The following is a 13,362-nucleotide window of genomic DNA, read 5'->3' as shown; positions in this document are numbered from 1 at the left end:
TATTTCTGCTTCTTTCGGGCTTTTACAAAGCTTCAAAAAAAAGAAAAATATATATATATATTAGGGGTGCAACGATACACAAAATTCACAATTCAGTTCGATATTTTTTCAATAGAAAAAAATTTTCATGCCTTTGTAATTTGTCATTTATTAAAATTATAAATATATATTTTAACAAGTACAGTTTTTAAATTTAATGTTGCTGAAACAACCAAGTAATAAAAAAATAAATCTATCTGATTGAGGAATCACTCATCTTTGGAAATGAGAGTTTATTACAGAGAAATGTCTCTTTCCTAAATAAAAGCTATACTATACGCTTCTTCTGGGCTATATTCTCAGCAGCATATTAAACACATCAGGTCCCAATAAGGAGAATCGTGTGCTAATGACTCTGGTAAAGTTTGTAGCATGTGTGCTTGTTGTTTTAGTCTGCTTCCACTTGTCTTTGCACTAGGATGATGTCGGCGTAAATGTGCAGTCCTATTCATTGTGTTCCCACTAGTGCTGTCAGCGTTAATCTGAAATGACGTTAACGCCACAACACGGCAAATCTCCGTTAACGAGCTACCGCGGGGCTAACTGCGCTAACACAATAGTTCCCACCCATGTAATTGAGCATTGCGTGGCACATCCAACATACTGTTTTACTTTTGTCCATGACGCGCTTACCTTCAGGGTCATACTTCACATGAAGACCAAAATAGTTCCAAAGGCCAGATCTGAATGAGGGTGGGGGGGGGGGTTCAATTTGCCATGTTACAACGAGCTTAGCTACTGTCTTGCTAGCTTGTGCTGCGCTCAGTGGATCTGCGCTCGACAGTGGAGCCTAGGCGGAGTAGTCGAATGCAGATCCACTGAGCTCTCAACACAGACAGCATTATCAGAAGAAAAGTTGATAAAATAAATTAAAATTTTGTATTGTTTGATACATATGCGTACCGAACCGAAAGCACTGTATCGAACGGTTCAATATCGATATCGATTGATACTTTTTTTTTTTACAACAGGAGTAACAGGAGCAGAAGAGTCTGTTGGAGCAGCAGAGGAACAATTTCAGCCATTTGGACTCAGCTCAGCCACTACAGAGGAAAAAATGTCTTCAACACAAAAGGTGAGAAAAACATCACAGACAACACAACACTTATTGAAACTGTGTGTTCAGCTGGTTGGTTTTTAAAAACCCGTTAACAGCAGCTTTATCTTTTCTATCCTGGGCTCATCCATATATACAGAATCTACATTCAAAATCAGAAACCACAGAAGTCACAAGAAAATACAAAGATCATATTTTATCTACACACATTGAAACAACAATATCATCAGTTGAACTGAAAAAAATTTTGTGAAATAAAAGATTTTCTCCGCTGATCAATATTTCCTAATGTCATTTTAATTATACCTCTCTTTGTGTCACATCATTGTAATGTGATACTATCACCAGAAGGTGGTGGTAACACACCAGCAATGTGTTTGTTGACATGTTTGATTCCACTGACGGAGGGAGTTTCAGTTTGTTCCACGACTGCATTTCACTCACTGCCTCTGTCACTGCAGGACCAACATGGAGCAAGAAGTCAGCACTCTCAGGAGGCTGACAAACCTCACAGAAGAAAGGGAGAGAAAACGTACAGCTGTGACTTGTGTGGAAAGTCTTTTACCCTGGCTGGAGCCTTAAAAACACACCAACTCATCCACAGTGGAGTTAAAGCATACAGCTGTGAGTTGTGTGGAAAGTCTTTTATCCTGGCTGAAGATTTAAAGAAACACCAACTCATCCACAGTGGAGTTAAAGCATACAGCTGTGACTTGTGTGGAAAGTCTTTTACCCTGGCTGGAGCCTTAAAGAAACACCAACTCATCCACAGTGGAGTTAAAGCATACAGCTGTGACTTGTGTGGAAAGTCTTTTACCTGGGCTGGAAACTTAAAGAAACACCAACTCATCCACAGTGGAGTTAAAGCATACAGCTGTGACTTGTGTGGAAAGTCATTTGCCCGGGCAGGAGACTTAAAGAAACACCAACTCATCCACAGTGGAGTTAAAGCATACAGCTGTGACTTGTGTGGAAAGTCTTTTACCCTGGCTGAAGATTTAAAGAAACACCAACTCATCCACAGTGGAGTTAAATCTTACAGCTGTGAATTGTGTGGAAAGTCTTTTACCCTGGCTGGAGCCTTAAAAACACACCATCTCATCCACAGTGGAGTTAAAGCATACAGCTGTGACTTGTGTGGAAAGTCTTTTGCCCGGGCAGGAGACTTAAAGAAACACCAACTCATCCACAGTGGATTTAAACCTTACAGCTGTGAGTTGTGTGGAAAGTCTTTTACCCTGGCTGGAGGCTTAAAAAAACACCAACTCATCCACAGTGGATTTAAAGCGTACAGCTGTGAATTGTGTGGAAAGTCTTTTACCCAGGCAGGAGACTTAAAAAGACACCAACTCATCCACAGTGGAGTTAAAGCGTACAGCTGTGAATTGTGTGGAAAGTCTTTTACCCTGGCTGGAGGCTTAAAAAAACACCAACTCATCCACAGTGTAGTTTAAGCACACTACTGTGACTTGTGTTGTAAAGCTTTTGCTCAAAGTCGAAACTTACAGAAGCATCTAGTTACCCACTCTGGAATTAAGGTGTACAGCTGCGATTTTTGTGGAAAAAGGTTCAGTGACAAACAGTACCGAAATATTCACCTACGGATTTACACTGGAAATTATGTTTCCTGCTGTGATCAGTGTGGGAAACTGTTTACAACAGATGCACAGTTACAACGACACATGTTTAGCCACTCTGAGGAGAGACCTTACAAAAGTGAACTGTGTGAGAAGACTTTTAAAGTTCCACATCACCTGAAAAAAACACCAACAGATCCACACCAGAAATTAACTCTACAAGTGCAGTTACTGTGAGGATGTATTGATTTTTTTTATCTTGTAATTTTAACCTGATTGTTTGGAACAGGTCTGATCAATAAACTTATGGAGTTATACTGAATGAACAGTTTGGAAAAATGAAGAGTCATTTTAGCTCGGTAAGCTGAGTGTTTTAATGTAAACAGTAAAACGTAGTTGGACATTGGCAGAGATCACTTACGCTGTCATTGTTTAGAAGCAGAGCAACACAGATGGATCCAGTTCTCAACCCTGTCGTCACTGTAGTGTAGTCACCTCCAATCATCAACGGGACCTTAAACCACGTCAACGTAGACACACTGGGCCCTATTTCAGGAAGCCGGTTTAGAAAACTCAGAGTGAAAAACGATACTCAGGGTTGAGTAACCCTGAACTGTCCAACTCGGAATATTCTGTTTCAGAAAGGCTGATAACAAGTAGTTCAATCAACGCGGAGTTGCTTTAACCCCAAGTTAAGCGCGCACACGAGGATACATAAAGCCCTGATTAGTGGAGCACAGATTAAGCGAGTCACCATGGAGACGGAGGGAAAGAAGGCGCGGTCAATGTATTTTACAGCGCTTGAGGCTGAAATTCTGATGGCAGCATATGCTGATAACATGCAAATTTTGCAGAAAAAAAGTAACACAGCCTCAGCTGCAAAAGAAAGGGAGCATGCATGGCAAAACATAGCTGACAGTCAATGCGTGAGTGTTAATTTAAACATTGATCTAGGGATTTCCACCCATTTAACACGTTATTTATTATATTTCATTTTTTACTTTATACATTTTATTTCGTGATGTGATGTGAGCGCAGGTGCAACCCAACAGGCCCCAAACGTTCCTGGCAACAAGTAAAAATGAAATATAAAAATATAGTCCAAACAGGTAAGGTGAAATTGTATTATGAGCCATAGTGCTTGATCTGTTTGTCCTATGTAAATCAATTGCAGTTAGAGGCTACATTAATTTCCCGCTCTAATCACTCTCTCCCGGCGGAGAGCTCTGCGGAGAATTTGGGCTTCAACATCTACTGGCTCTTCAAGGAAGGGGCACGCCATGTCTGACCTACAGTCAGGTTTCCGACAAAGAGGCGGAGAAAGTCAGGGTTAGTTGAAGTAAACCTGCTAGGGGGCAGGTTAGCTTCACGGAGTGTGTCGTCATAGTAACTCACTCAGGATTAATCTAAACTCGCTTTGTGAAACCGAAAACCCAGAGTTTTCGTTAACTCAGGGTATACTTACTCAGAGTTTGCACTAAACCGGCTTCCTGAAATAGGGCCCTGGAGACAAAATGAACTACTGCAAAGAATGTGGGAGAGGCTTCCACACACCAAGTACATTAAAAATACATGAACTCTTCCACAGTGGGGTCAAACAGCACATCTGTGACTAGTGTGGGTCATCCTTCACCACTGCACGTGAGCTTAACGAACAAGAATTAGCAAATCCACACAGGAGAGACACCATACAAGTGCAGACACTGTGACAAAAACTTCTCACAATCAGGTCATCGTAACAAACATGATTGTACACACATGGAAGCGAACTTCAGCTCTGACCAGTGTGACAAGAGCTTCAGGAATCTCAGTTCATACTCCAAACACAAACGATTCCACGCTGTAAATAAACTGTTTCACTGTTACCAATGTGCAAAAACATACACTTCATTATCTGCTCTGTGCAAACATCAGCCTGATCATGCATGGGTCCGTTCTTCGTACCTCGCCAAGTAAGTTAGCTGGATTTGATTGTTGACAATTTTGCGTGATCTTGGATCGTTCAGTTCTCCGAAGCTCATCCGGGACTTGCTGTCATAGCAACAGATCCGTAAGCGTAAACCTGCTTGGGAGCAGGCTTACTTTATGTAAACAGGATTAGATTGCGGCCACTCAGGTATGTCCGCTTCATTTATACGAAAGCAACAGCGATATTTTATCACTATATTTCCATAAATAAATATTATCAATGTAACTAAAGATAATGCAGTATTTGATTCTTTTATTGATTTCATACAGATACATACAGGTCATTTCCTAAAAAAAGGGAAATGTACTATTGACATTCTATTACATGTATTTGATTATTTCAGATGTAATTCATATTTTAGAGTAGTAATAGTAAATTACTTCGTGTAATCAAGATGAGAGACCACAGCTATAAAAGTGAAGGTGGATTTGGGAAGTCTGTCGCAGCCATGTCCTGTCCGTTTGTACACGAGCAACCCATTGCGGAAGGTGCAAGATTGATAAGGAGAGTTTTCAGAATTCAGCGTATACTGCGTGATAGACAGGATCCTTTAGCTCAGCGCGACAGTGTGCTCATAGAGAGATATCGATTTTCCCGTGAGGGTATTATTCACTTAACCAACTTGTTGACGAGAGGGTGCAGGACCACCACCTGTCTTTTTTTGCTCTGCCCTTTTCTTGGTTACACAGCTGTAGCAACTCCACCAGTGTGTGAATGTGAGAGTGAATGAATAGTGGCATTGTAAAGCGCTTTGGGTGCCTTGAAAAGCGCTATATAAATCCAATCCATTATTATTATTATTATTATTAATAAATTACTTACGAGTTTAATTTGTCAGCAACTTTCGTCCAGCCCTCTCTCCTTGCTTTTGCAGCCTTTGCAGTGTTCCCTTGCGTTTTAATTAAACCCTGAAACTCCTGAAATCCCTCAATCAGGAGTTCTTGCTCTGCTGCCGAAAAATACCGAGCGTGCTCCTTCGACATTTTCGCCGACCAATCAAAGGGTTGCAGATCAATGTTTCTACTATCGATGCGTAGCCCCTGTTGGGCCACCCAGTGATCTCACATTACTTCATCCAGCTGTACTAATCGTCAACAACAGGTGTGTTTGGAGACCCGGAATAGCGAGCTCAAAGTTGGCGCGATGATTTGAACTTGGATGTGTCATTTGATCTTGGATGTAGTAAGCGAGGTAGGGATGGGTATCGAAACCCGGTTCTTGTTGAGAACCGGTTCCCACTGTTTCAATTCCTTGGAATTGTTTGCCATTTTTGCAATCGATTCTCTTAGCGATTCCAGTCGCCCCGAATGATGTCACCACGTTGCGGAGCGTCATTTACCTGGCAGGAAACACGGCGGTTCAAACGCTCAAAAGTTTGGTTATACTTTACGAGAACGGATGACAACAGGGCAACTTGCAATACTTGCAAAGTAGATATTTCATTTAAGGGAGGAAACACTACGAATATGCAAAAGCATTTACTCACAAAACACGTGATAACCTGAAATGAATGTCATGTTTTTAATTCCGCTCTCCGGACTCGTGAATCTCAACCCAGCAGCAGCGGTAACGTTTGCACGTCCTGTCCCGTTAATGCGGCAGGTAAATAATCAACAGTGCATATTATGTTAGCGCGATCTGCCTTATTGCAAAACCTGCCATTACTGTGCGCTGCATTTAGGTGACCATGATGAGAGAGACAGACAGATTCTGGCTCAGATGCTGGCAGTTCTCGCTGCAGTCTACCGGTAGCATCTCCTTTCAGGCCAGGATAGACGAATGTCACCAAGCAGTGACTAAGTTTGTGGTAAAAGGCTTGCACCTTGCACAGCAGATGCCCCCAATTTTCGGTAAGTGAATGTGTTTAATTGTAGGCAGGGACATTACTGGATATTCTTGTGTAATTGCTACATAATAATTTATGTTATACTTTGTTATTGCTACAGAAGAATATTTTTTTTATTATTCTACATTTACAATTTTTTTTTTCCTGGGACCCTGTGACACCCCATTGAAGAGCCGTAGGCTGGATCTCTTAACCCTTTAAGACCTACCATAGAACCAAGTCCGCCAGAGCTTATATTATATTTTTACATGCTGTGGAGCCATTTTTGGGAGCATTTCAAGTTGCTATACATCAATACAACCATTATAGCCCAAATTTTAATAATATGTATGCATTAAGTGCATAGTAATTACATAAATTGCAAAAAAAGTGCAATAAACTACAAAAAAATTGAAAATCGTTTTTGATTTTTTAACATATATTTCTAGTTAGAGAAATTTAAGAGGCTTATCCCTCAAAACTGTAAATACAAAAAAGTTGCACAAACTAGTTTCCCACCACAGAAAACTTATTTTGAGTGTCTTCATAGTTTTATTTTTGAAATACACCAATTTTCATATACTGCAGGAAAAACGAAAATAAATATTATAATGCAAATTTGCAAAATAACAGCATATGCATCAAAATAAACTATTTCCAGCAGTGCAATATGAGTCCTCAGCATCCCAGAAACGACACAGAAAGTCATAAAGTCAAACATAACTTTTAAAAACACCAGTATAGGCTCATGGTAAAAAACTACATTTCCGCAAAATGACGTCACTTCCGGTTTCGGCCATGTCATGGCGGACATGCGACAGTTCACGCTGATGGACGTAGGAAGTGTTACAAACAGCTGATCGGATCGGCGAAGCGTGTTTCTGGAATATTATGTTTTTGTTGCTGCAAGCGCTTTTTATGCAATTTTTGCAAAGCTATATGTGGAAGGAAACTGTGACCTAGGACAAGCTGATGGCATAAGATGTAAGTACAACTCCTCCGGTTTCATATGCAAAAAAAAATTATTGTGCTAGCTTACGTGATTGCAGTGCTACCGGGATTTTAAAATAGTTACGCAAAATGGAGCGTGTCCGCTCCGATCGGCTTTAAAGGGTTAAGATCTCACTGCTGGGTTTGTAAGGCCATGTTACTCCTAAATTTCTATCTTGTTCAAAGAGAAGATATAAAACAAAGTTCTAAGCTAGCTTAGTGTTCTCCTTTTTAAAAAAAAAAAAAGAATCAATAAGAGAATCGATAAAGAATCAAATTGTTAAACAGAATCGAAAATGGAATCGGAATCGTGAAAATCTTATCAATACCCATCCTTAAAGCGAGGTACGAAGAACGGACCCCTGGACTGAAATCACTGAATCACAATGAATCTGAAGAGAGAGAAAGATCCTCTTCTGGCTTCAGGGTTGGACTTAAAAACCTTGAGATCAGGCTCCACAGAGTTCAGATGGAATCTCCTGTAAAGAGTGTCAGCTGATGTCACATTTGGATCTGATGAGGTAGCTCTGATTTCTGGACCTGCAGTGAATAATCCTGAATGTTACATTTAGGAAGCTGCATGTATAGATATGTACATCTATACATGCAGCTTCTCTGTCACTGTCACTACATGCAGGGCGATCAAAATTACTGATATGGATATATATATCAATTTCTTTCATTTGAACTTTCTTAGTTTTTCCAAAATTAACTTCTTTTTGTTAAAATGTATTCATTTCAAAGAAATGTTAAATGTTAAAAACGGCAGCACACATAAGGACCCTTTTGTTAATTCAAATTCTATTAAACATCTATTTTTGGCTCCTCCTTTCACTTTAGTGTATTTACTGTATCGTTGAAGTCCACATGTTGTTTTAATGAATTAATTTTGATCCACATGTTCTGCAGCTGTTTTCTTGTTAATTTGAAGTTTGCATTATGAAATCCTGATAATGTTAAAGCGTTAGTTATATTTTATGAACTCTGTGTAAAGTTTGTCTTATTAAACAGTTTGGTGTGAAAAATAAAGAAATGGTCTCAGAACAAGAAGTTTGAGCCCTGATTTCAGATTCAAACTAATTTTTCGGTGGTACATGTGGAGGTTTCTCAGGGGAGGAGACTTGGCTGTTCTCCACTCACACTGGCTGAAATGGTGAAAATGCTGTTATCATAGGATGAAATGAGGATTTGTTCCTCATTAACGAGTTGGGGGCACAAAAAATACTTTTCTTTCTTATTCTCATTTAAAATATCTAGCTTTTATTAAATAATTATCTGAATCTTGCGAACAAAGTTTTTATCTGACGTAAAATGTATAGAAATCATACATATACCAATAAGACAGTGTACATCACTGTCACAACAGCATTTGTTTTCATTCAAAGGCTTTTTGGCTTTAATACCTGGTGGGCCGGTCTCTAGTCAAAATGCCCGATTTTTTTGTCCCAGTCCAGCAGTGTCACCATGCCAGCTGACTGTATGTCATCATCAGCCAGTGTTGTTCTTAGTGGTTAAAATCTCATTCTAATAAGAGTTAAAAGCGCATTCGGTTTTTAGGTTTACAGGGTTACTGAATTATGGTTAACGGTTGGTAGAATTTTTTTTTAACATTATCTGCCAATTACATCTGCCACCCTTCTCCAAATCTGTGCCCTTACCTGGCCCCCCCCAACAAAAATTTTCTAGACACGCACACACCACTGCTTGGTGGGTATGCAAGTGAAGAGAGAGACTACATCAAAGGACACCATGGTTTCATCTGGATCCAAGGTAAGTTTCTGGACCTTGTCGGTGAGTTCTTGATGTGGTGTGCGGTGTTTCCCACGAGAGGTGCAAGGATGGTAGCAAGTAGTGGTGGGCTGGTGGGGGTTGTTAAGTTGTTTACATATTAATTATATATATCCATCCATCCATCCATCTTCATCCGCTTTATCCGGGGCCGGGTCGCGGGGGCAGCAGCCTAAGCAAAGAGGCCCAGACCTCCCTCTCCCCAGCCACCTCCTCCAGCTTATCCGGGGGAATACCAAGGCGTTCCCAGGCCAGCCGAGAGATATAATCTCTCCAGCGTGTCCTGGGTCTGCCCCGGGGCCTCCTCCCGGTGGGACATGCCTGGAACACCTCACCCAGGAGGCGCCCAGGGGGCATCCTTGTCAGATGCCCGAACCACCTCAGCTGGCTCCTTTCGAAAATATTATATATATTTTATATATATTTTTTTGTTGTTGAGAATTTTAATTGTAATTTTTGTATTATAGTTTATCAACAGTATTTGTTTTAATTTGTTTACTGGTTTGCGTGCACTTAAGATTTAAAAAAAAAAAAAAAAAAGATCGCCACCAGGGCAGACTCGATGGCATTTTCATGCTTCGCAGCATCATTTATTCTTACAATAATCACACGGTTGCTGTAACAGTACTTTCAACGGCTTCAGCTCTCCCACTGGCAGCCGTACACATCACCACCACCAACCCTGCAGCGGCATCGCAGAACACACCCTGCCACATACCCCCCTCGCCCGCTTCACCTCACCTCGCGAGCAGGCGAGGGAATCGACCCAGACCATCGACGCCCCATGCCCCAGCCCAGCGACAGGGAAGTGTCCACTCTGGCGGTCGCCCGCGCCTCCAGCGGAAGCCCCGGAGCTGGCCTGATGGCCACCCATATGGCAAGCAGCAGCGGCGCAGTAGGCGTGGAAGTGAGCTGGGGCTCACAGGCAGCTATGCAGATGGCCGGCACGCAGGACTGTGCAGCCTGCGTGCCGAAGTGGACAGCATGCACCCCCGCACACCTCGACCTCCGTCTCTCCGCCTCCGGCTCGCCCCAAGCTGTGCGCTGTCCACCCTTACAGTGATCACACGGTTGCTGTAACAGTAGCCTACATTCAACGGCTGCAACCCTCCTGCTGCCAGCTGTACACATCAACACCAAAAACAACAACAGCACAAGCAGCGCACAGGTTTTAAGCCGGCGAGGCATCATTGTAGATGCCGTGAAGGTGAGTCCATCTCATCTGCAGCGGCATCGCAGACCACGAGCCGCAACAATGATAAAACATTTTTTATTTAATTATAAATAAATAATTTCTCCTAATTATGTCCTGGGTTTTAACTAATTAATTATACCAAAGGAAACATCACACAAACACTTAAGGTCATGAAAATTAATTGCGATTTAGCAATTCAATGAGGCATCCACCTTATTTATTGAAAAGTATCGTATCAGTATTGGTATCAGCGATACTGGCCCGAATTTACTTGGTATCGGATTGATACCAAAATATGCAGTATCGCACACCACTAGTTTTTGGGAGTTCCCTTTCAGTCGATTCACTCGGTACAACACGTAAGCATGGGATATCACGCCCTCGCGTGTCCTGGCTGAAGAAACCTTTAATCACGCCTTTAAGGCAGATGACGTGTGATGACGCGCGCACGGCCCCGCCTGCACATATAGCCGCTGTCATCACAGTCATCCCTCAGTTCTTATGCTCTTCACCTCGCTGAGAACACCTCTGCTGAATTGGTCTAGCTAGCTGCTGCTAGTTAGCTCCATTGTCTGCCGACTTGAACTTAGCTTAACTGCCCCTGTTGGTGTTAGCCTCCACCGCACAATTGGTGTGTAGGCTGCCTGCGGAGCGCTAATTTCAAGTTTTCCCGTGCAGTGTTTTGCTTTGCATTTTGGAATGTACTCCAAACCGAAGCGAGCAAAGCAGAAATCTTCTGTTCGCCCCTGTCTTAAGGGATGCGGTTTCTCTTTGCACGACAGCGACCAGCACGATGCCTGCCCTGTCTGCCTGGGGATCGTCCACGCTAGGAGAGCATTGACGGAGCCTGAAGCCTGTGCGTTTTGTCGCCAGCTCCGGCGGTCGACCCTGGAAAGACGGGTGACGTTTGTGGAAAAAGTGCTGGGACGCTCGGCTGTCGCACAGCATGACCCTCTCCTTCCGAGTCTGGAGCCCCGGCTTCGTCCGAGTCCGAAGACGAGGATTTTCCGGTCGATGTCCCCGCAATTAGCTGGGCTGACCACATGGAATATGTTGATGGGTTAGCCAATGACGAGCCGGAACCATGCAGGAGCGCATGTCCCCAGGACAATGATGACGTGCTGGACATCGGCCTGGACATTCATGATTTGTCGGAGGATGAGCAGCAGAGTTCATTGTCAGCCCAATGTACCGCCGCTGCTGCGCCGGTCGGCCACGGTGACACCTCTCTTTTCTCCCTGTTTCGCTGTGCTGCTGAGAAGCTGCAGGTGGACTGGCCCTCTCCTCCACCAGCTCAGAAGCCGTCATGGTTCGCGGGGTTTTTCCTCCCACCGGAGCCCGCAACGGCCAAAAACTGCCTTCCCATGTTCCCAGACTTTCTCTGCGAGCTAACAGCATCATGGGACATACCTCTGTCTACCCGCGTCACTGTGCCCGGCTATGGACAGTACGTGGAGTTGGACGGTGCCAAGGGGGCTGGCTTAGCTAACCCACCCCCTATGGAGCCGTCTCTGGCTGCTTATCTGGCCCCGTCCCATAACCATGGTGTCGGCGGCCCCGCAACTCTGCCTTCCAAGCAGATTCTCTGCTTCACAGCTGGAGAGGATTTATCGGGCTCAGGCCGGCACTGCTCGCGCCATGAGCTCCGTCACCATGCTCCAGACATACCAGGCATCGTGCCTGGTGGAGCTCGGATCGCTGGTTCCTGATGACAGCCCGCTGGCACCTCTTCTTAACGAGGTCAGAGTCGCCACAGATTACATCCTCCGTGCGTCTCAAATACGCACTGCCCCCTGTTCTTCTCCATAATTGACCACGATGCACCCTTGGGCATGGACGCGCTAGCGCACCAATGGCCAGACGTGCTCCTGTATGCATTTCCCCCAGTGGAAATGATATCTCCAGTTCTAGAGAGAGTGCGTCGGCATTCCCACGCTCTCTGATTCTAGTGGCCCCTTGGTGGCCCACAAGGTCGTGGTATGCAGAGATAATCAGCCTGCTAGCGGCGAGTCCTTGGCAACTTCCTCTCTGCAGGGATCTCCTCTCTCAGGCGGGAGGAGAAGTGTTTCATCCGCTCCCAGATCTGTGGCGCCTTCATGCTTACCTGCTGAGAGGTTAAACTTGATTGCTAAGGGTTTGCTACCTAGTGTGATAGCGACAATTCAGAGCGCTAGGGCCTCATCTACTAGAGGCTTGTACGCTTACAAATGGCGAGCCTTCGAGCAATGGTGCCAGGACCGCCACATTCTCCCATTTCAGTGCTCCATTGTGGATGTTTTGAAATTCCTGCTGGAGCTGCTGGATAAGGGCCTTTCATTTTCGACAATTAAGGTTTATTTAGCAGCCTAGCCAGTCTCCAGACCTCAACCCCATAGAAAATCTGTGGCGGGAGTTGAAAGTCCGTGTTGCTCGGCGACAGCCCCAAAACATCACTGCTCTCGAGAAGATCTGCATGGAGGAATGGGCCAAAATACCAGCTACTGTGTGTGCAAACCTGGTAAAGACCCATAGTAAACGTTTGACCTCTGTTATTGCCAACAAAGGTTATGTTACAAAGTATTGAGTTGTATTTTTGTTATTGACCAAATACTTATTTTCCACCCTGATTTATGAATAAATTCTTTACAAATCCTACCATGTGGATTCATGGATTTTTTTTTCACATTCTTTCTCTGAGTGTTGAAGTGTACCTCTGGTGCAAATTACTGACCTCTGTCATCATTTTAAGTGTGAGAACTTGCACAATCGGTGGCTGACTAAATACTTTTTTGCCCCACTGTATCTGCTTGTCATATTGGCTTTGACGGGGTGACACACTAGGTGCACATCCCCAAGCCATACGTTTTCTGAAAGGAGTTCGCCGGCTGAGGCCCGTGCTTATGTCCAGTGTCCCTGCTTGGGACTTGTATTTGGTGCTGGAGG

At 43.7% G+C, this 13,362-nt stretch overlaps 1 protein-coding gene across 1 annotated transcript; it reads left to right on the top strand.

The window, feature by feature from the left end:
* Window positions 1-1,059: 1,059 nt before the first annotated feature.
* LOC146636804 (uncharacterized) lies at window positions 1,060-10,308 on the top strand. The gene is made up of 4 exons (XM_085350376.1): window positions 1,060-1,114; window positions 1,558-2,512; window positions 2,597-2,634; window positions 9,889-10,308. The coding sequence occupies exons 1-4, from the start codon at window positions 1,097-1,099 to the stop codon at window positions 10,306-10,308; spliced, it is 1,431 nt and encodes a 476-aa protein (XP_085206502.1). The 5' UTR covers window positions 1,060-1,096.
* Window positions 10,309-13,362: the final 3,054 nt, after the last annotated feature.

Source organism: Diplotaxodon limnothrissa, linkage group LG3, assembly GCF_057381915.1.
Source record: "Diplotaxodon limnothrissa isolate DT_005_m linkage group LG3, D_limnothrissa_male_GT1.1, whole genome shotgun sequence".
In the NCBI taxonomy this organism is placed as follows: Eukaryota; Metazoa; Chordata; class Actinopteri; order Cichliformes; family Cichlidae; genus Diplotaxodon; species Diplotaxodon limnothrissa.
The sequence above is the reverse complement of the archived record's forward strand: the minus strand, read 5'-3'. Positions and strand labels throughout refer to the sequence as shown.